This window comes from Myotis brandtii, unplaced genomic scaffold, assembly GCF_000412655.1.
Source record: "Myotis brandtii unplaced genomic scaffold, ASM41265v1 scaffold68, whole genome shotgun sequence".
In the NCBI taxonomy this organism is placed as follows: Eukaryota; Metazoa; Chordata; class Mammalia; order Chiroptera; family Vespertilionidae; genus Myotis; species Myotis brandtii.
Window position 1 is genome coordinate 3,878,730 of NW_005370657.1, and position 22,645 is coordinate 3,901,374.

Consider the following 22,645-nt stretch of genomic DNA (forward strand, 5'->3'; position numbering starts at 1 on the left):
GGGGCAGTGCTTGAGCCGGCCCACCCTTGCTCAAGAGCAGACAGTCTGGGCCTGGGAGGGAGGCGATGGGGACTCGCAATCGTAGCCTGCAGACTCATGTGAAGCCAGCAGTGGAGGCCTTGAGAGAGAAACAAGGAGTAGGGCTAAGGGCTCGGGCCTGGCGGTCCCACTTGGAGGCTGTGCCGCCACAGGCAGGTGACTAAACCTCTCTGAGCTTTGCCGAGAACAGTGTGGACTCAGTGAGTGATGCTAGTGGTCAGCACATTGTGGCCCACAGTAGGTGCTCCGCCAGGGGCTGCGATGATCCCTGATCCTAGACTCATGTGGACCTGGTTCCGGCCCCCGGAGGTGGGGTGAGGGGTGGCGTGCCGGGAGGGCGCGTGGAATGCACAGCGAGAGCCAGGCCTGGCCCTGAGCCTGCCTGTGGAACTTGGCAAGTCCATCAACTCGCGGAGACTCCTGGCCTTGCTGCCCGTGGGAATGAGGACGCCCCTCAGGGGCTGGAGGCGCCTCAGGGAAAGCATCTTGGGAACGAAATCCACTAGAGGGTCCCGGCCTCTAAACAGAGACCTGGGCTACAGACCCAGCTCCGTCCCCTCACTGCTGGGTGTCCTCGGGGAAGTCTCTTAACCTCTCTGGGCTCAGTTTTCCCGTCTGTAAAAGGAGGCAACTGGACCCGCAGGACACTTTCCCAGATTCCGTGAGCTGGTGGGGTCTGACCTAGTGCAGGGTTCGTGCCTGCTCCTCCTGTGAGGCAGGACAAGTGGCCATGAGCCCATGGCAGGCTGGGACCATGGGGGTGGGAGAGGGATCCTTTCTGTCTATGGCCGGCCTTCTCACAGCACATGGGGAAGGGGCCTGAGGCCTGTGGGCTCAGCAAGGGGGGCTGAGTGTCCCAGAGGCCCGAGGAAGGGCTGCCTGACCCTGGGCAGCTCCCGGACCCTCCCTGCCCCCTGGCACCCTCACCTTGATCATTTGCGAGAGGTCGCCCGCGTCGGCCAGCTCCAGGACAATGTTCAGCTCGTTGTCCTCAATAAACGAGTCCAAGTACTTGATGATGTTCGGATGGTTCAGTTGCTGCCCAAGGAGAGAGAGAGAGAGGCAGAGTCAGTGAGAGATGGTACAGCCTCAGTGCCTGCCCCAGGCTGGCACCCCCCTGGCACCCACGAACGCGGCCCTGGCATTTGCTGGAGAGGTGAGTGTCTTATGGAAAAGGCCTGTGCTTGGGAGTCAGGCAGAGCTGGGTGACGCTGGGAAAGCTGGGTGACATTCTGCATCTCTGTCTCAGTCTCCTCATCTGTAAAATGGGCACAGTGCTGTGAAGATTCAATGAACACCCTTGAAACATCCAACAAAGTGACCAGAGGGAAGGACAGAGGGCAGGGCTGAGAGTAAAGGGCGCATCAATATAAGGTCCCCTCTTCTTGGAATCTCTGCACCCGGGACCTTTCGGATCTGCCTCCCGCGCTGGGCTGCATCCCCTGTGCTCAAACACGGTGCCGAGCCCGTGAGTATGTGAATCCGCTGTGTTCCAACATGGCAGCCGTCCCGCCCCACGCCCAGCGGCCTCGGCACCGGGAGGCCTTGGTGTCGGGTCCTGGCATGAAAATATGAACAAGTCGCCCAGTGGCCCCTCTGAGAACGGTGTTTCCCTTTGTTTTGCAGGAAACACCTCCTGCCCTGGCACATCCTGTTGACTTCCCATGGGCAGGCGGGAGCTGGGTCGGCGGCCTGGAAAGGGGCTGGCGTGGCCCTCCTGCGACCACAGGGCTGCCGCTGGCAGAGCACCTGGCACACACCAGAGCTACCTGAGCTCCTCCAGCAGCCGCTCACTAGTTCCCCGACACCTGAGGACGGCACAGCTGTCATCACCCCCTTGGACAGATGAGGTGACTGAGGGCCCGAGCAGTCAACAGCTCGCCCACAGCCACACAGCTCGTGAGCCAGGGGCGTGCCCGCCCCTGAAGCCCACGGTCATCGGCACTCAGCTGCCCCACCCCAGCAGGCCAGTTCACACCACGCCCGCCTGCTCCACCGAAGGACTGTGCTCACACATTTCTGCACCCAGGGACCCGAAACAGGCGGGCTCAGCTCAGTCCACACGCGTGTGCAATTCCTTACTCGGTGTGGATGGCACACGTGTGTTCTTGGCCAAGGGTGGGGGTGGGGTGGGGTGACTGGGACAGCTAGTCACCAGGCTGGGGAATCAGGAAGAGTCCCCACATCACAACAGGCTTCCAAAGTTGACCATCATGTAATAGTTTAAAATGTTATCTGAAGGCCCGGCCAGTGTGGTTCAGTGGTTGAGGGTCGACCTATGAACCAGGAGGTCATGGTTTGATTCCTGGTCAGGGCACTTGCCCAGGTTGTGGGCTCGATCCCCAGTGTGGGGCATGCAAGAGGCAGCCACTCAATGATTCTCTCTCATCATTGATGTTTCTATCCCTCGCTCCCTCTCCCTTCCTCTCTCTGAGGTTTGGCTCAGTGGATAGAGTGTCGACCTGTGAACTGAGGGGTCCCAGGTTCAATTCCGATCAAGGGCTCATGCCTGGGTTGCGGGCTTGATACTGGGCGTGCAGGAGGCAGCCAATGAATGATTCGCTCTCATCATTGATGTTTCTATTCCTCTCTCCCTCTCCCTTCCTCTCTGAAACCAATAAAAATATATATTAAAAAATAAATAAAATATCAGAAAAAATTATAGTTATTAGAAAAAAATTATAATGTTATTAGAAAAAAGTTATAATGTTATTTTGACCTGCAATAGTTGGAGTTAAGAACAGCTCCCTACAAGCCTCCCGGCTCCAGCCTTGTCACCATGACTCACTGAGACGCATCGTCACCACATGTAAGTCCTGAGTATGACATCAGAGGCCACCACAACCTGGCCCCCCCAATCCACACTGCGGGGGGTCCTGCAGCGGCTTATCTCCGCCTTCCAGGCTCTGGAACGGGCCCCGGCCCCCGCAGGGCTTCCCCGGGCTCCAGGGCCCCGAGTTGGCCAGCAGTGCCCTGAAGGGTCACCCTCTGCTGCCTGCCTTGAAGCCCAGGGCAGGGCCAGGCAGATGAGCTGCTCATTTGAAATCCCGCAGCTGTGGCTTTGAAGGATGTCACTGCCACCAGTAGCCCCCCTTTAAGAAGCTACGAAGAAAGGCTCTCCTGTTCCCCGGGAAGGGAGGAAGGCGCCGAGCAAGCACCTACTGTGTGCTCTGTTGCACCAGGCCCTCTTCAGATACTATTTTATTTAATCCTCTCAATCTGCCTACATCCTTGAGGCAGGTGTTCTCACCATTGAGCAGATGCTCAGGGAGGTAAAATCACTTGCTTAAGGTCACACAGCTTGTAAATTAAGACACTGGGATTTGAACCCAGGTTCCTTGGCCTTGAGCTGCTGCTCTTTACCCCCCGCCCCCCCCCCGCCCCGCTCCTCCTCCTCCTCCATCACTTCCAAGATCTCAGCACCATCCCACACCTGGGGGGTAGGGAGGGATCCCCAGGAGAGAGCAGCCCGGGCCAGGGCCAAGTCTAGCGCAGAATGTCCTATAACCTCTGACTCCGGGGAAGCCAATGCAGATGCCAGTGGGAAGAGGGAAGTGACCACAGATGCCACCACCATCCGCACCCTGCACGCCTCCCCCGCTCAGGCCCTGGGCCGTCTGCCCTTTACACGCCCGGCCCAGTCAGTCCTGTTCCAGCTCAAGGAAGGGCTGTTCCCTGAGACCATCCGCTCAGGGCTCTCACCTTCAGGAGGCCGATCTCCTTGACGCAGTCCTGCCTGGCCTTGGCGTCCATCATCTCAAATATCTTGGGCGAGAGGAAAAAGAGAAACAGGGCGGTTAAAACCCCGCACCCAGTGTCCCGTTCAGCCACCTCCTTGCTGAGCGGCCCTACCCTGTGAGGACAACAGTTCTGCTTTGTGGCCCCGCCATGTGCCAGGCGCCATGCTGACCGCTTTAGGCTGAATCCTCAGGGCGACTCCCACGAGGCAGGAAGTACTGTCACTGACTCACAGAGGAGATTGAGGCCCGGAGAAGCCCAGCGACTGGCTGAGGTCACTCTGAGAGGTGGCAGGCCGGGAAACACACTCAGAGCCTCAGTCTTCACCTCTGCACATGGGGCCAATAGCCCGAGCTGGACAGAGTGAGAAGGTGAAGTTCAGCCCTTGGCACCTTGACCCCTCCTGCCCCCGACCTCCAGAGCTCCCTCAGGGTGGGGCCTCCCAGCGCCTCTGACTTCCAGGAACGAAGAGATGGTGGGCAGGCCCGCAGCCTCGTCACCAAATCCCTCACGACACAAACCAACCCGGACAAAAGGAGCCCGGCGAGCCCCTCCTTGGGAAACAAAGGGCAGAACGTGGTCCTTTTCTGAACAGAGGCGCCCGTTTCTCCTCCGGGACCTGAAGCCGCGTGCGAGCCCAGGATCAACAAGGAAACTGATGCCAGGTCTTCCGGCGGGAGGCCTCCACCCGGCTGCCACCCTGTGACTGGCTGCCACCCTGTGACTGCGCCTGAGTCGCCTCCTCTGCCCAGGCTGCTAATCTCGTACAGGGGTTCGGGACGCTGCGGAGGAGGCAACACCATCTCCTGCAGCGAAGCAGCGTGCCAAGGGGCCCAGCGGCTCTCACTGAAATGCTTCCTGGCCAGAGTTTGCTGCTTACAACCGTCTGCTCAACCCACTTCTGCCCTTTAGGAGGGACACGGGGGTTGGGAGGACACTCCAGCCCAGACGGACCAGCCAGTGCAGGCAGCAGGGTCATGGGCCCTAGTCCCTCTGAGGGCCTGGCGAGTCATTCCCTGCTCGGCACCGTTTTCCTCTTCTGGGCGGTGGGATGCTAGTCCTCAGCCAGGGCTGTTGTCAAGGCTCCGTGAGCTCCCAGCAGGCCCCCGTGCACACAGTAGGTGCTCAGGGCATGCTCAGTGTTTTCCTTTACGGCTCAGATGGAACTTTCAGGAGTCCGCCTGGCTCTCTCCATACCCAGCGACCTGGGAACTAATTTCCCTCCTTTACAGAGGAACGGCAGGGAAGGGAAGGCAGGAGGGGGAGGGACTGGCCCCGGGCCGCCACGGTCAGACACAGAAGTGGGCTCCTGCAAGGCAGCTCTGACCTGCGGGGTCGCTGGCTCACCTGCACCTTCTTCAGGGCCACCGTCTTCCTGTCCAGCAGGCAGGTGGCCTTGTACACCTCGCTGAACTGCCCTCGGCCGATCTTCTTCTCGATCTGGAAGTCTGCCAGCGAGCAGCGGAAAGACAGGGCGTTCGGGTGCCTCTGGAGGGGGACAGAGGGCGTCGGCGTCCAGCCAGGCCGAGGTGGAGTGCTGCCCTTCCCAGCGCCCGTGGGTGAAGGAGGGCTCTGATCGCCACCCGCTGTCCTCCTCGTCGCCCCGACCCCCGTGCTCTCCACACCCACCCCAGGTGCTCCCCGCAAGGACCCCGCTCTGCAGCTGAGAAACAGGCTGCTGGCTTCCCCACAGCCCTTATCACGCCCCCTCACAATCTGATCACTGGTTTGTCGGCTACGTTCTGTCTGCCTCCCCCCGCACCCCCACCATGGGCTTCTCCAAGAGTGGGCTCCTGCCTCAGTGCCCTCCATGTCCCCTGAGCCAAGGCAAGTGCTGGGCCTGTTTGTTAAATGACACACGGAATGTGCTCATAACTGGAGCTCAGTGGGTCTTTGTGACCGTCCACGGTCACTTCTGAGCGCAGCCGAAATCACATACCCCCAGACAAAGGTGACGTCAGCGCCTGGAGGGATCACACGTACTCAGGGAAATATGACACGCCGTCGTGTATGAGGACCTACTGTGTGTCAGTTACTGTACTGGCTGCTTAGACAGACTTTATGACTTACATCTTCGAACAGCCTTGTAAATTATGAATCCCATTTTATAAATAAGAAAAGGGGGGCACGGTCCCCCAGCCAGGCAGTGGGAGCCGGGACTTGAATGCACTGCTGGGTGGGTGACATGGGGCAGGGACCCTCTCGCTCTGGGCCTCAGTTTTCCCCCTGGGACTTGAAGTGTTTGGAGGATGTGATCTCCAAGGGTCCTTGCTCTGGGCAGCTGGGCTGCTTCTCCTCAGGATGAGTGCTGAGTCCCCGCACTCCCCCCCCACCCCGCCCCCCCAGGGCTGGCCCCAGAGCCCGGCTGCCCGCTCCACACCCTCCAGGAAGCTCCCAGAGGACGTGGGTGACATCCCAGCCGGCTAGCTGCCGCTCCAGCTGCACATCTGCATATGCGATGACCCAGATTTGCATTTCCTGTCACAACCCATTCGACCTAATTAGAGGAATGAGCTCCTGTGGTGGGGCAGGTCACTGGGGCAGCAGCACCGGGTGAGGGTGCCTCCCGGAGGTGAATGGGGCCCCTCACCGGGTGGCCTCGGCTCTGGTGGGGGGCCCTGCGGGACACAGGGCTCCCGGGCGCAGCCGCCTGAGCCAGCAGAGTCCTGACCCTGATTTATCTCAGGGGCTGTGAGTGGAAGAGGAAAAGGTGACCTGAGCTCTTGCCCCGAAAGGCCAGGCCGCTCTCTGCTGCCACCTCCGAGGCCTTCCTTGTCCTGGGTCAGCCCCCGGCAAGTTCCACTCTTGCCCCTCAGCCCGGGGAGGTCGTCCACAGCCCGGCCGCGTAACACCAGCCTCAGGATTCCACGAGGGTCCAGGGAGATGATATGGATTAAAAGGGTCCCTGGAGCTCTGAACTGCTGGGCAAACACGGGGCTAGGCCCAGACAGCTCACACCAGCGTGGTTCACAGTAAAGATCCTGTCGGCCTTCCTGGGAAGGCTCATCTGATGCTGTGGATGGCCCGTTAGGTCTGGGCCCGGACCGGCTCCTGGGGAAAATGAACAACCTCCAGGTACACTGGGGCCCTGAGCTTGGATTCAAGTCCAAGTTCTGCCACTTCCTGGCTGTAAACCTTAGGCAAGCCCTTCTGGGCCTCAGTTTCCTTATCTGTAACCCCCAGGGGGTTAAACAGGTTAATGAAGGAAAGCACGCGGCACACAGGAAAGGCTGTGTGTTACTGGTGTTGGTGTTGGCGTTGGCATCGCAGATGTCTGTAGAACAGCAGCGCCTACTTCCCAGGCGGCTGGGACGGACGGAGGCAGGGTGTGTACAGCACCTGGCCTGGCAAAGGCCTGGCCCAGGACACAGTGCAGGGCGTCCTCACCACCGTCCTCATCCCCACGAGGGTCTGCCCTGAGGGGGTGCCCAGCTCTGGGCTCTTTAGCTGTGAAAACGAAAATGAATTTTACACGATAAGGATAAGACCAACGGCCTATCATTTCCGCGATGTGGGATGTCGTGCTGGATGTTTAAAGTTTGCCATCTCACGTAGCCTTCATGGCCCCCTTTCACAGATGAGGAAACTGAGGCTCAGAGAGGTCACTGACCCAATGTCACCTGGCTGTAGTCAAGCAGTGACCTCTGAGACTGTGAGCAAAGGGACTGCACTCCCCTTGCCTCGCTCCGCCATGGGCACCAAAGGCCATTTCTGACTCCTCCTCCTCTTTCCCCAGGTGGGAGCCCTTTAGTTCTCCCCCAGAGGTAGAGGAGAGGGGGTGGAGGGCTGGGTAGGCAGTGGGGATGCTGACCCAGGCTCTGCTGCCAGCTGCAGGGGCCCGAGGGAGGAGGCCTGCGATGCCCAGGCGGCCACACCATCTCAGAGAGAAGGGGGCCTCTGGAAGCAACTCTGGAGGTCTGGCTAAGGAGCCAAGAAGACGGCCCAGGTCCCTGAGTCACCTCTGTCCCCAGCCCACCCTCCCAAGGAATGCTGCCAGGCTTCTCGGGCCAAAGCGCGACGTACAGGGAAGGGGGTATCTTGGACACCCCACCCCAGAGAGCTTGGAGAAACCCAGCTTTCTTCTCCAAGTCCGATCAAATTAGGCCACAAATGCCCCCCCACCCTGTGCTAATTGGAGTTAAAAATGTTTGAACCACAATAAGCCTTGGCCATCGACAAATTCTTCTTCTTTTTTTCAAACAGGAGCATAAAATTACATGTTAAAAGTATAAAAATGCATTCGCCCAATTAATTTCCTGAAATCTCATTAAAAAATTTAGCCTGACTAAGTCAGACTTCTGACCTGAATTTTAATCGTCTTTACACTGGATGGGTCTTTTCCCCCCGATATTTGCAATGCATCATTAATTTTGAGGCAACCGTTTCTGTGATTTTAGAGAGCACACTTCATCAGAATGACATTTCCTGTAAACCAAGTTCACCTTTAAAGACATCTGACATCGTGTGTAAGGAACGCGGGACATGCGTATATGGCAACGCGTTTCCAATCCACGCTGCACGAAAGGGCACGATTTACAGAGAGTCCATATCCTCAGGCCCTAAGGAGGCCAACCCCACTCGGCTCTTCACGATCTGGCTCATTTCAAACTCAAGAGGTGCACACGGGCCACGCGATGGGAGTGACCCTGCCTCTGCGCCTCCCAAGCTAACGAGCAAGTCATGTATCGCAGCGTTGCCCCCACCCCTGCAAACTGGAGCCCCGAATAAGACCCACTGCTCTGAGCTGGTGAAAGGAGGAGAGGAGGTAGGTGCAAGCACCACTGTGACTCTCTCGCCCGGACATCTACACGCAGCACCATGGGAACAGCGAGCGAGATGCCCGAAGCATGGAAGACGTCTGATGACAAAACCTAAGGCATCTCCATTGTCGTGGCTCCCCAGGCCGACCCTCATTAACGGAGCTCGGAGCGAGCTGAGCTTAATTAAACATGCGGACGAGAGACTCCGGAATCAGCTCCCAATGAAGGACAAGCAAAGACTGGAAGGGTGAAGCCACACAGAGCAGCAGCCATCACCCAGCGGCTGGGCACATCCTGGACTTCCCTCTCCCTCCTCCTTCAGTCACCAAAAGCAGGTGGTCCCCCCCCCCCGCCCCGTGTCCAGCCTGGTTAAGGCTTAGGCATTGTCTCACCTCCTCGCCTCCTTTTCCCACCTTCCCTGCGCCTCGAGCCTCAGCTACCAGTGATCTAAAACTTCAACCCCGTCAACTTCAAACCCACAATGGGCCCCCCATCGGCTGCAGAGTCAATTCCAAATGACACAGCGGGGAGTCCAAGCCTTTCCTCACGACTGCTCATTCTACCTTGTCTAAGCACCGGGATTTAAACCCTTATCTAACCCTACGGTCCTGCACCTTCAGGTCTGGCTCTTCCCTCTTCCTGGAACACGCAGACCGAAGGCAAAAATGAGACAAGCACTTGCTGAATTTACAACAAAGCAAACACTTCTTGAACGTTAATGGCCATCGATATTTGGACATTAAATCTTATCTAACGACCATCGTTGGCTTGGGAATCTTTTCCTAACGGTTTGGGCCTGTGCAATGCTTGTCCTCATCTCCTGCAGTCAGCACGTTCCTCTCTCTCTCGGAACAGTGCCGAACACAGCGGAACCTGGCACAGCCCACGCAGGTCTGCAAAGACTTTCCAGATGGAAGACGCATTAGCCAGGGCTTTCTCAGGCAAGAACACCGTCCTCCTGCTTGGAAATTCATGTGGTTCTTCTGGGTCAGCTGAGCCTTGTCTTACATTCTTGATGAAAATGCTCTGCAGCCACTTGGCAAAAGTCATAAAGCATAGATGCTTTTTCTCAACTGCATTCATTCATTCATTCATTCATTCATTCAAAACCTTAATAAAGGCAGGCATGTTCAGCTTTCCCAATTACCAGTATATATGAATTTCACATATAATTCTGCCATGTTCAGCAAACATATTTTCATATGCTGGTAGCTCTCAGAACTGGAAAGCTCCTTGAAATGAACAAACCATGTGTCTTGGACACAGAAGGTTATTAAAAATCAGAGGGCTAAATTGTTCTATCTGCATTGGGGGTATTTCCAGCTCTGGGCTCTTTAGCTGTGAAAACGAAATTAAATTTTAGAATATCACAATAAGATCAATGACTTCCCATTTCCGTAGCACCCACGATGTTGGGTGCCATGCTGGACGTTTAAAGTATACCATCTCACTTAGTCTTCATGGCCCCATTTTACGGATGAGGAGACTGAGGCTCAGAGAGGTCACCGACCAACGTCACCTGACTGGTGAGGGATGGAGTTGGGAACTGAACCCAGTCCGGTCCAGCATGCAGCATTCTCGCTGTCGCGGAGCCTCGCTCCTTCCTCTAAGAATGATTTTGGGGAAATAGCAATGCGTCCTACCATAAAGGAAAATGCCCCCGCCATCAGTTTCAGTGTTTCTATGTCCTGAAATAGGCAAGGTTCAGGCCCCGATATCTCCTCAGATGGCATTTAAATACCAGACGAGGCGACAGGAAGTGCCAGACTGTCCTTTGTCCAACCCAACCGTCCGCAGACCCAGCGTCAACACCACTGTTCTTCCGGGTACTGCAAACCCGGCCAGATGCTGGCAGCACTGGGGCATCTTCCCGACAGGCGCTGGCCAACGCTGAGTAATCGTATCTAATTACACTTAACTATGTCATTACCACTCCAACATGTGCCACGAGACGCCATGGCCGATGCCGCCGCCGCAGCCCAGCGCGTCCTTGTTCGCGAAATAATTACGGGGCTCTCTCCTCTGCCAAACGAGGCTATAATTAACCCTAATTGCTTGAAATGCAACTGGCTAATTCTGGGAGATTAATCAAGGGGGACTCGATTGTTAGTGAATGACTTAATATGACAAATTGCTACATTACCCGAGGAGGCCCCGCTGCCCCGGCATCGCTGAGATGTCCTGGTGGACTCTGGACCAGCAGTGTCCATGAGCTGCCCAGATTGCTGGGATCCACCTCCCCAAATCCATCTAGGAAATGGGCCCCTGCACCTCAGCCAGTGACAGAAATGGAGAGTATAGATGCCCTTGGACCCTTGTGCACTTGTGTGTATGTGGACATGCGCGCGTGAGCGCACACACACACACAGTTTCTCCTAGTTCATATGTCGCCTCTGCGTGAATCTGGCTTTGGGTCAGGTGCCTTGTTGGAGCTTCACTGGCTCCGAGTTTCTCCTTCATTCTTTCCTGTCTGACCCTCCCGTGAGACTGCGTGCTGGGTCAGAGCAGACGTGGGTCGTGTGCGTCCTGGGTGCACTACACGTGTGCCCAGTGTATTAACTCAGCAGGCATGAGGGGCTCCAGAGGACTCTCTGTCTAAGGAGGGAAGGAAACCCAGGATCCAGTCCCCCAGTGGGATGTGCTCATGGCCATGACCCAGGGCCTGGGCACAGGTGTGGAAGCAGCACAGAGGAGGGGCTGGGGTGGAGCAGGAAGGCTCCCCAGAAACGGTGGTGTGTCTGAGACTGGAGGAGGAGTTGGGGAGGGCACTCCAGGCCCAGGGACCAGCCTGGGGTGTGCGAGCAGCTCCGAACCACAAAAGCTGTCTTCAGAAAAGCTGCGCAAGTCTGCCTGGCTCTCCGAGGTCTACACGAGGGTGAGGCAGGTGGAAGGAAACCTGTGATTCTTTGCTTTGCTGGTTCTGGATAAAGAGGCTGAAAGGGCCATAGTCCCGACCAGAAGGGAGGCAGACTTCGGCCCAGAGTAAGGAAGTTCTTTCTGACCCCAGTTCTCCCTGCCCGTTTCTCCGCACCCTCCTTTCTCCCGGCGCTGCCACAAGCCCCGCTATGTCCATCCTTCTCAGCAGCACTGATCCCTCTGAGACAAAGCGGTTCCATTCACATGGGAACACCCGGGGGCAGGCCCAGCGCCTGGCATCCCACCCAGAGTGGCTTCTCCGAGTGCCGCTGGAGGAAATGAAGGGCTGGCTGGGTTAGGCAGTGAGCTCTGCTCCCATCGCTGGAAACGTCCGAGAGGAGGCTCTGTCTGGGGACTGCCCCCGTTGGCCAGGGCGAAGCGGCCTCAGGGATGTGTCCCTGGGAGACTCCCAGGCCCTGCAGAGAGAGGAAAGGGCTTACCTGTGGGTCAGGAGGGTGCGCGGGCCCCGGGGTGTGGCAAAGGCTGTTGGGGTTCCCTCCGTGGGGCATGTGGCTGGGCTGTCCTGCCATCCTGCATGCCAGCCTCACAAGGGCACGGGCTGCAAAAGAAAACCAGGGCTTTCTTATATATCTGCCCGTCCATTCTCTCCTCCTGCCAGCCCTTGGACGGAGGAAGTACTTTCACTGGCCCCATTTTACAGGTGTGTGAGTTGAGGTGCACAGCAGTTAAGTACCTTGCCCGTGGCCACCCAGCTCAGAAGTGGCAGGCCTAGGACTCGACACCCTGTGTGACACACTTTCCCTCCATTATGCTGTCCTGTTAGGTTGCTAGGATTGTCCCTAACGGATAGAGGGGAAGCTGAGGCTCTGCAGGGAAAAGTCTAAAGGTGGCCCCAGCCAGCCAGGGGGCACCAGATTCAACCCCACTTGTGCCAGACTCCAAAGCCTAGTTCTGTCCACATCGCTGTCCTCCAAGCCTCTTAGGGATAGTTCTACACCCCTGCACCCCAACATCAGTCCCACATAAACCCCGGCTGGCAGTCTGGGTGGTCAGGAGAGGCAGACCTAGAGTCAGACCACAAGCAGCAGCTGCAGGAAGGGCCCTGCGTCTCCATCCTTGCTGGACCCAGTGCACCAATCACGGGAAGGCCAAGGCCATGGGTCCCTCTCACAGTCCTGCTCAAGCCTCTGGGCACCAGGGAGCAACCCTCTCAACCTCCAGGGCTTGTCACATCAGAGGCTCCCAGAGAGCTCGGATGCTAGTCACCAGTTGCCATAGTAACCGCAGCAGCTGTCCCTGAGTGCCACCAGGCACCCAGGCCTGAGCTGAAGGCCTTCTGAGTATCACCCCCAACATCACTTCCACTCCTGGGGTCACAGGCAGCCTCTCCGGCTCCCAGCAGACAAGCACCCCCGGGGCAGGGATGGAGGCTCAGGCGCACAGAAGCAGAAGCAGCTGTGAGGCCGCAGGAGGACACACCCAGCCTGTGACCCTCCGGGTCCAAGGGGAGCAGCCTCCTCGGAGGAGGACAGGCCTTCATTCACCCCGAGCATTTTGCAGTACCTTCACGTCCAGGGCCCCGCCTCCCGCGTCCTCGGCAGGCCCAGCTCCTCCCTCACACACCTTCCATGTGCATTTTCGGATAGCGCTGCTCTCCAGCACGCACAGGAGATGGCAGGGAGCGAGGCCACATGGAGCAGGAGGCATGACAGGGACTGCAGGTCCACACAACCCTGGCTGGCAGGGCGCCGCTCGAGGAGCCTCCTGCCCAGCACGGCCCGGCCCGGCCCCTGCGGGCTCCTGTCTGTGACGTTGCCCAAACTCAACCAGTTTTGACTTCCACACACAGCACTGTTTGTGGTTCATCCTAATGTATACACACGAAGGTAGAGCTCTTGCTGTCTCCTTTTTCTTATCTCAAATCAGTGTCACGGTGAGGGCACAGCGACGCTATGCCTGTTCTTTGGAGGCCTCTGTCCCCGCACGCACACCCCTGACTGCCTGATCGCTGGGCCTCCAGGGCCTGGGACCCTCCCCACCACGCCCTCCTCCTCTGCCTGGGCCGCTGAGGCCACTTCCTGAAATGCAGATGGGACCGCAGTCCCCTCAGCACCTGCCCACCATCTGTGCCCGCCTCCGCATGGAGCGCTCCCCCCCAGGTGACACGGTGAGAACCTGGGTACGAAAGGCCCCAGGATAAACAGATAAACACGAGCAGCTTCCCGAGGCAGCGCTGTTCCTCAGGGGGGAAATGTGTGCGACAATAAACCGGATACAGAGGGAACGGAATGTAAAATGCGCATGAATTTTAAGATAAAACCCGAGGCTCCTGCAGGCTCTGCAGCTGCTTGGGGCTGCACCCCCAGACCCCTCGGGGTGACATGTTCACCGTCCTCCGCCCTTAGGGGGGCCTCTGGGAAAGGCGGGAGAGCTGTCTTCAGCAGGAAGGTTCTGTCTTTATCGCAGAAGCACTGGCACGGCCCTCGGTGCCTCGCTCACCTGCTCACCTGCTCACCTGCTCACGGACCTCACGTGCACCAGTCCTGGCTTCCCTTTCCCTCGTCCCACCTCACACAGCCTCTGTGGCCGGCCAGCCTGGGTTTGTGCCGTGACCCTGTCACTCCCCAGCGGGGACCCTGGGCAAGTCACATGGGTCAGAAACCTAGGAGGTATTTGCGAAGGTCACTCCCTCACCCCCACCCGGCACTCCCACAGCTGAGCTCAGAGGCAGCAGCCTGCACCCCCTCAGGGGCTTCTCAGGCGTCTGGGCTCCTCACACAGGAGCAACGTGAGGGCCCCCACCCAGGCCCCATCAGAAATAGTCATGATCAGCGGCCTGCTCGCCCTCAGGAGCTTCTCAGGCGTCCGGGCTCCTCACACAGGAGCCACGTGAGGGCCCCCCACCCAGGCCCCATCAGAAATAGTCATGATCAGCCAACAGTCGTGTGCACTCACTATGCCGGCCCTGCTCCCTACACTTCAGCTGTCAGCCCATCTCATTTGGGTCTCTTATGGTTCCATTTTACAGACGAGAAAACCGAAGCGCAAGGAGGCTACGAGATGTGCCCAGATCACACGGATCACAGGCAGAGGAGCCAGGATTCAAACCCACAAAAGCATCTTTGCCCCAAACCTCCATGTTGCGCTCCTCACAGCCCTTCCCAGCATCCTCTTCCCGTCCAGGGGCTCCCCACTGAACGAGAATGAGATCTGTGCTGAGTGGGCCACTTCCCCCCACGAGGGCCATGGTCCTTGCCCTTCGGGACGGCACCAGCTGCTATGGCACTGCTGTCCACGCACCTCTCCTGCCAGGCCCTGGGCTTTGGTGAATGACTGTTCCCGAGAGCCTTTCTGTCTAGAATGGAAGGTGCTGCACCAGGCTCCCCAGCGAGGGGGAGGGGCCTTTGTTCCAGAAAAGCAGCAGCCAAGGAGGACCTGCAAGCCACAGCCCCCCCAGTGCCAGAGAGGGGCCACGACAAAGGGGCAGAGGCGGGGAGGGAGGGCAAGGCAACGAGGCTCTGAGCTCCCAGGGGGCCAGGTCTTGCACCCTGGGGCTGCTGGTAGACCCATCTCACCACGAGGAATCGGGCTTAGAGGGGAGGCTCAAGGTCGTGTCTCCAGTGAGCTACAGAGGGGCATGTGAACCCAGGCCTCACTGACTCCCAAGCCCCGCCCCCCACTCGGTCCCAGAGTCTCCAGAAAATTTCAGAGAATTTTCGTTCTTTTTTGTCTACACTTCAACAGAAACCCGACCCTTTTATCCCAGAAATTTCCTGCCAGAAACTGCTTCTTAGGGGGCTCAGACGCAGAAAGATCAAGACAAAGGGACTTGGAGGGAGGACATGGAGAGCCGGGCAAGGAACCACAGCGCATGCCGGCGCCTCCGGGTAACGCAGGGAGCTGCCGCTGCCGGGCTCCTGCCAAGCTGCTGAACAATGAGGAACAGGCTGCCAAGCCCAAGTCAGGGGCCAAAAATCCGTGGAATGTGAGGCCCAGAGCCGCAGGCCACACCGAGTGCCACCTCAGAGAGGGCCTTTCTTTGCCGGGAGCGAGGGTCCTGCATTTCCAAGGCGCTGTGGGCGCAGTGTGGCTTCCGGCCTGGGCTCGGGACATGTGTGCGTGTGTGCGTGCGTGTGTGTGCGTGTGTGTGCACGCACGCCATGTCTACCAGACTCCCAGGGACCGAATCGGGAGGAGCCCAGGGGTTATTTGGGGTGGGCAACCTTTAAGTACTCAGTTTCCTCGTCTGGAAAATGGGGCCAATAGTAAAACCCATCTCTGAGGGCAACTGAGAGGATTAAACATGTAACAGACATGAACACCTTAGACCAGAGCCTGGCACACGCACCGCCCCGAGGCTTTAGCTGCTCCCACTGTCGTCAGTGCTGACCATGGGGCAATGGGGAGTGGTCGCCTCCACGTGCCAGGCGGGAGCTGGGGCTCAGAGATGGGCGTGGTCTTGCCCAGGGTCACACAGCTGGGAGGGACAGAGCAGGGCTGGGGGACCCCAGGCCGTGCTCTGCCTCCTGCACGGCGTGGCCTCAGTGAGATGACTCTGGAGCAAACACATGCATCACCTATGGGAACTGCGGCCACCTCTGCCACGCCCACGGCCCGGCTCCTCCCGCCTGGCCTCAGACAAGGCTCTTCCTACTGCAGGGAGTGACCCCCGGGGGACGCGGGGACTTGGGTTTCATCCTAGAAGGGATCAGCTCCCGCTGGGCAGGGCTCTGAGGTTACCCAAGTGGCCTTTCTGACGAAGACTGCTGTCTGGCCTTTGCCTCCCAATTTCTGGAAACTTCAGCTAGGGAAAGCCTGTCCCTCCTTTGTTCCCCGCCAAATGCCACACCTCGTGGAGGCCGGCGGCTCCCTGGGGCCCTTACCCTCCCAGGGCCAGATGACCCAAGACACCAGGAGGCTCAGGCCAAGGACCGGACCGGGGGCAGGGTGGGGGGTACGTGCGTGGGGGGCGGGGGTGTCGTGGGGCTTCTGGAAGTGCATTCTTATACCATGTGGGCGTAAGCGTTTGTCACTTTGCTCCCAAGCCCTGAGTGGAAACGGCGTGTCCCTGCCCTTTCCTGCACGTGTGTGTGCAGGCGGTCAGGGTCATCGGCAACCACGAGGCTGAGCCCAGCCGGTGCTCAGTGCGTCCACTGAGGCAGGGGCGCCACTGCCCTTGTTTGGGGGTGAAGGTGGCGAAGGCTGACAGGTTCTGCCAAGCCCTCGGGACAGCCACCCAGACGTCCTTGGAGGCTCGGCCGCAGCTGCCACCGGACCCTGTGCCGGTTTCTCAGAGGGAGGCCCCTTCTCAGTCCTTCCGGCTCATGAGCAGCATCACAGGCTGATTTCCCAAAGCAGGAAACCCCCTCCTGACTTCACACCCTCCCCTACACACACACAGTTTTCTTTCCCCCAAATGAGGGACCCAACACCATGCAGGCCCCTGCGGCTGTTTCCACTTGACCAGCAGGCTCCTGGCGGCCAGTGCCAGGGATGGGTGCCTATTGCCCAGGGCCTTGGCCAGCTGGGAGAGGGCCGTGCCACAGGCCCGCCCTGCCCGACGCAGCCCTCCGCAGTGGCGATCAAAGGCCCAGCGAGGAGACAGGCAGCTCCAGCCGGGCCCCTGGTGGTGTCAAGGCCAGACCAGCTTCAGCGTCAGCCAACATCCTTACCAAGCAGCCCCCCTGAGCTCAGTGACTTGATATCTTCCAAGAAGCCATCACCCCCATTTTGCAGATGGGAAAACGGAGGCTCCACGGAGTCCCAGGTGGCTATTATCTACCTTATGTGAGGCAGAAGGGAAAGTTCAGACCAGGTAACGGAGGGGCCCATGGCCACAAAGCAGGCAACAGGGGGAAGTAACACTTGAAACCAAGTCTGTCTGATGCCCCCAGTCCACACTGCCTTGGAAGAGAGCATGAGTGAATGGATGAGCTGTGGCTCCGGCCGCACCCCCGTCCCCGCCCCGGCCTCCCTTCTCTTCTGGTCTTGGGATAAGCAGCCGTTACCCATTCATCACTTGACAGGAAGCAGCCAGCTCTCAGACCAGAGTCACGGGGGCCTGGGAGCTGTAGGGGAGCAGCCACAGCTGGTGTCTGGTTTCCTGAGTGGTCCTGTGGCCCCTCAGCCCCGCCCCGCCAAAGCCACACTTGCTGCTCAGATTCCTGGGCCCCATAACCAGCAGGAGCCTGGCTTCTCTTAGACAGGGGGCCACAAGCAGCCCCAGCAGAGAGGTCCCTAACCCCTCCTGGGGCCGCGGGCCTCCCACGTGGGCCTGCAGGACCTGGAGGCCACAGCTGAGGGGCGATGCCCACCCAGACAGTGGGCCTTTCTTCCCGCTCAGCTCACTCCCCCAGCACCACCAGCTCGCCTCTCCTCACCCATCACCCACCCCCCTCCTTCTCTCTCCAGAGCTCCAGACCCCAACCACAAAAGCCACTGGCACCAAAGACTCACTGGCCCAAACTGGAGGTTTTGCCTGACCTTCCCAAGTCCCCATCTTAGCAACGGGTCACCTGTCTGCCCCGGGATTTGGCAGGAACCCAGACTCACCCCACCCCACACCTCGCCCTCCCTCGGTCCACAGCTGGACTCCATCCAGTTCTGCCGATTCTTTCACCAAATGAGTCTGCGCTCACCAGAGCCCCTGCCCTGTGCTGGCCTGGCCCCTTCTCAGCGGGTCCAGTGACCCAACTACTTCCAGGCCACCGTGGGAAAGAGCCCCTCTCCAGCACACAAATCCCAACCAGCCGATCCGCACCCCGAGCTTCCCAGGGGTGTCCCACACGACAGAAGGCACTGCAAGCTCTGCCCAGCTGGTTGGGGCCTGCCTTCCTGCATTTCCCCCGGCTCCCACCCCACCCCTTCGAGGAGGAAGACCTGCTGAGCATGTCTCTGTGCCAGCGAGTTACATGCAGCACCTCAGCACATTCCTCTGCGACACCCCATTTCACACATGAGGACACTGAGGTGCACAGAAGTCAGGTGACTTGCCAAACTCGTGCAGCTGGTAAAAGGCATACCGTCTGCACCCAGATCCGACGTTTACAAAGTCTGACTTTCAGTCTCATTTGTGTGGGGTGATCCTTCTAAAGCTGGGGGATCTCACTCTGCTAGGAGCACTGGACCCCTCAGACAGGCTCACCAGCCCAAGGAGCCCTGCCCTCCAGGGAAATGAACTTGGTCTTTCCTCAAGGCCTTGGCAGGCTCTGCTTCTCCCGGTCTGAAATGAATTGTCTCCAGGCAAACCTGGCTCCTCCTCCACAGCCCAACCTGGGCACTTCCTCCAGGCAGCCTTCCCGGACTCCCCCAGTTACGCCTGGCTCTACATCCCTGGTGCCTGTGCTGTCACTGACGGCTTGCATGTTTTCCTTGAGTGCAGAGACCTAAACACTCACCCTATGGCCCCAGCAGGCTGCAGAGTGAGGGCCAGGCACCTGGCTGCTGCCCAGGTACAGCAGCACCAGAAGTCAGGAGGAAGAAGCCAGGGAGGCAGCCCCCAGGGGGCTGGAGGGCTTCAGTGTTTGTAAAGAGCTTGCCCTGGGCCTCAGGATAGCACCCGTAATCCCACCCAGTCGCCTCTCCCGAGGACACGTTCTTGAGCCCCTGGCCTCCCCTAATTTTCTCACCTGCCCCGTTTTCAGGTTTGAGGGAACAGCTGTACCTGGTGGGAGAACGTTCTGTGGAGAACTCACCGCTCCGCCATCCGGAAGGGGCTCCGGCTGCCAACACCCACCCCGAGGCAGCACTGCTCTCTGCTTCCCCTGCAACCTCAGCAGCTCTGCCAAAGCCGAGGCTCACTCAGGGTGACCCCCTCCCCGCCCCTGCATGGTGGCAAAGGTCAAGCTCAGCTGATGGCACTGGCCCAGCGGTAGCCACCGTCGGTCGGGTGCTCTTTCAGCCCAGGCTCCCGGGTCCCCCCCGGGCCTGACTCTCTGTCACAGCTGCCCAAGGCGGCAGGAAAGGGTGAGGGGCCCCCCCCCGCAGGAGGCAGGGCAGAGGCAGGTACCTTGCACAGTGGCTCCTGAGAGGCTCGGGGCAGGTCTGCTTGGCCTGGGTGGAGGGTGGCCTCTCGGTGCCAGGGCGGGTGAAGGAAGAGGGGCTGGCCCTGTCTGCATGGGACTTCCCCTGCCCGAGACTCCATGCCCAGCCGCTGCCGAAAGGAAACCCCCACCACACGCTGTTCCAAAAATAGCTCCGGCTGCCACCTCTGTGGTGAATGGAAATTGTCATGGTCGCCAGGGTGGCCGATGCTCACCAGGGGCTGGTCTGTGGCCGCAGACACTGGGCAGTCCGGAGAGCGTGCACGTGTGTGCCTCAGCCAGTGGGCTTGGAATGCAACCAGACTCCACTCTGGGACCGGCCAGTCCTACTCCCCAATTTTACCCACCCGGGAAACTGAGGCAGGAAGCAAGAGACTTGCCAGGGTCACAAGCACAGCAGCGGCAGCACCGGGCCAGGACCCAACCTCCTCAGCCCACTCCACACCCACCCTGTGGGGAAGGGCTCAGCCCTCCAGGCTCTATCAACCCTTCGCCCCCAACTGGAACTTGGAACACAGGCAGCAGCCCAGGACTAACCCAACCCGGGCTTGGGAGCAACGAGGGGTCCTTCTCTTGTCCCTGGGAAGGACTCCCCCCGCCCCCTGCACTGGGGCCCAGCAAATGCTAAGAAGCATGAACGTTCCTGCTGTCCCTTTAAAAGCTTACCTCTTTTCTCTTTTGTGAAATGAGCCAAAAACATTTGTTGCCGGAGAGACGAACGCCTTGATAGGCAGCGGCCCTGGGTTCAAGTCCTGGATCTGCCCCGTCCCAGCTGTGTGTGTCCCGTGTCCCCAAGGGTAAAACAGGGACAAGAGTAGCATGCATCGCCCCGGCTGCTGGAAGGTTCCTGGCGTTACGCGAACCAAAGTGCTTCCGGGCTGGCACACAACAGACACCCAATTAATGGGTGCAGGGCCCGTGCTGACTCCCAGACAACGCAGGTGGAGGCGCTTGCTCTCACAGGGTCCGCGGGAGAGAGCCGTGGGACACAGGGACAGACATCCACGAGCCAGAACAGAGCCTGAAGATGCCTCCAGGAAGAGGACGGAGGGGCGCGCGGGTCCGGCCAGGCAAGGTCACGGACAGCGTCTCGCAACAGGTGGAGTTTGAGATGGCGTAGAGGGATGGGCAGGATTCGAACCAGAGGGGAAGGGGATTCTGGTGGAGGACACGGTGGGGTCAAAGGTGTGGAGGCTGGTGCCCCTGCAGACATGGGGGAGGAGGTCAGGGCAAGCTCCAGGCCAGCCCAGCCCAGCCTCCTCCCGAACAGGAGCCGCCAACACCCTGCGCAGCCACCCGCTCTGTAGCTCAAACGCTGGGACTGGCACGAGCACATGGCAGCTGAGGCCCCGGAGGACATACCGAGCTGGCACCAGGGCGTGGCCACCTGCCAGCGCACCTTCCCCTCCAGTCCCCTGGGTGGCCCAGGCTGGGCCCAGGCCATCCATCCAGGGACTTGCAGGGGGACCCCCACTGAGGCCCTGTGAGGGTGGCACTCCTCAGGGACTGTCCGCCACCACCCAGCTACGTGGGCAGCACCAGCCTTGACTCACAGAAGAGACTCCAGATGGGCACTCTCTGCCTAACTTGCTTTTCTTTTGCTTCCAGCCTCCTGTCCGCTGGAGAGGAAAGCCCTCCACGGCAGAAATGCGCCTCTGAGGGCACATGTGCTCGGCCCAGGACAGGGCCCAGCGCCCAGGGAAAGTACAGGTTCACACCATGTGAACCAGCTCCATGGAGCCTTCCTCTTCCTCCTGGGCCGGAGGCAGCCAGAACCTTCCAGAAGTCTGACGTGGCTCTAGTCAGCCTCTGTGCCCTCACGTGTGATGTCAGTCACTCTCTGCCTGTCGACCTGGGACACAGAAGATAGGGCGGAGCTGTGCTGAGGGGCACAGATGGCACCCAGTCCCTTCCATAGGGGGCCGGACACCCAGGGCTCCAGAGTCACTGTGAGGCCCCCCCCCCATGCGGCTGAGCGAGGCTCCGTCTGCGGGCACAGTGTCCCCTCTGTCCAGCTCTGCCACCCCACGAGGAGTTAGTGATTTCTGCTCTAAGCCACAGTGCGTGTGGCACGATGGCCGGGACTTCATGGGGTCTGGGACTCTCATAGAGCTGCATGGTCTTGGGAAAGCCACGGGCTATCCCTGGGCCTCAGTTTCCCCACCTACAACACGGGTGGGCCAGGCTCCGCGGTGCAGAAGGGCCCTTCCTGTGCTGACGATTTTTGTGCTGCTGATGGGAGGACATGCGACTCACTGGTGGCCATGAAACTGGGCTCTGGGATCCTGACAAATCTGGAAACTGAGGCTCTGGGGTCATGTGACAGCTGCAGAGAGGCGGAGCCTGGACGAAATGCAGGCCTGAGTCCTGGCTCGCCTGGAAGCCCTCTACCTGGGCTCCGCCCTCAGGAAGGAACCAAATGGGTGTTCGTGGTGAGGACCAGATCAAGTGCTTAACTATGTTGCAGAATCAAAGGAGGAGCCATTGATTCCGACGTGGGCCAATCAAGGGGGGCTGCAGGGAGGTGGTGGCATTTGATCTGGGACCAGAGGACCAGGTAATGAGGAGACAGAGAGGCAGCCCAGCACAGGCTCTGGATTCTAGGAGCCCCAAGTTCAAATCCTATGCTGCCTCTGTCCAGCCACGAGAGCTCCAGCCAGGCCCGTGGTCACCTCTTTGCAGTTTCCAGTTCTGTAAACGAGGGGGGGGGCGGGAGGTGGGCATGAAGGACCCACCCCATTGGGTTGTTATGAGGACTGAGAACATGCAGACAAAATGCCAGCCCAGGACCATCAGGGCCCAGGTATACACAAGAGCTCAATAAATATGGCTGCTGCTACTATTACGATTACTATCCTATCCTATATAATAAAAGCCTAATATGCAAATTGTCCCCTCGGGAGTTCGACCACTTGCTATGACGTGCGCTGACCACCAGGGGGTGTCGCAGAACATGGCGGGTGTCGGTGAGGCGGCGCTGGCAGCAGGTGGCAGTGGGGGTGCTGCCGGCCCTGATGGGCCCCGAGAAGAGCGGGACCTTCACGGGATGGTGGAGCAGGTGAGCGGGCGGCGCCAGGCAAAGGCGGGTGCGAGCGGGGGCCCAATTGCCCCGCCGAGCACCCTGCAGATGGTGACCAGCAGCAGGGGTCGGCGGGGCTGTGCCCCCCCTACCCCCCCCCCCCCCCCCCC

At 59.3% G+C, this 22,645-nt stretch overlaps 1 protein-coding gene across 8 annotated transcripts in view; it reads right to left on the reverse strand.

The window, feature by feature from the left end:
* Positions 1-22,645, reverse strand: part of NEK6 (NIMA-related kinase 6) — a 64,877-nt gene that overhangs the window by 19,657 nt on the left and 22,575 nt on the right. For 2 of the 8 annotated variants that reach the window (XM_014529381.1, XM_005881520.2), the window contains 4 exons: positions 11,894-12,012; positions 5,125-5,265; positions 3,742-3,804; positions 967-1,077 (listed from right to left, as the gene is read on the reverse strand). In XM_014529381.1, the coding sequence (XP_014384867.1) occupies positions 967-1,077; positions 3,742-3,804; positions 5,125-5,265; positions 11,894-11,983 (405 nt within the window). In that variant the 5' untranslated portion in view covers positions 11,984-12,012. The other 6 variants (XM_014529384.1, XM_014529383.1, XM_005881525.2 and 3 more) reach the window with 6 other exon arrangements.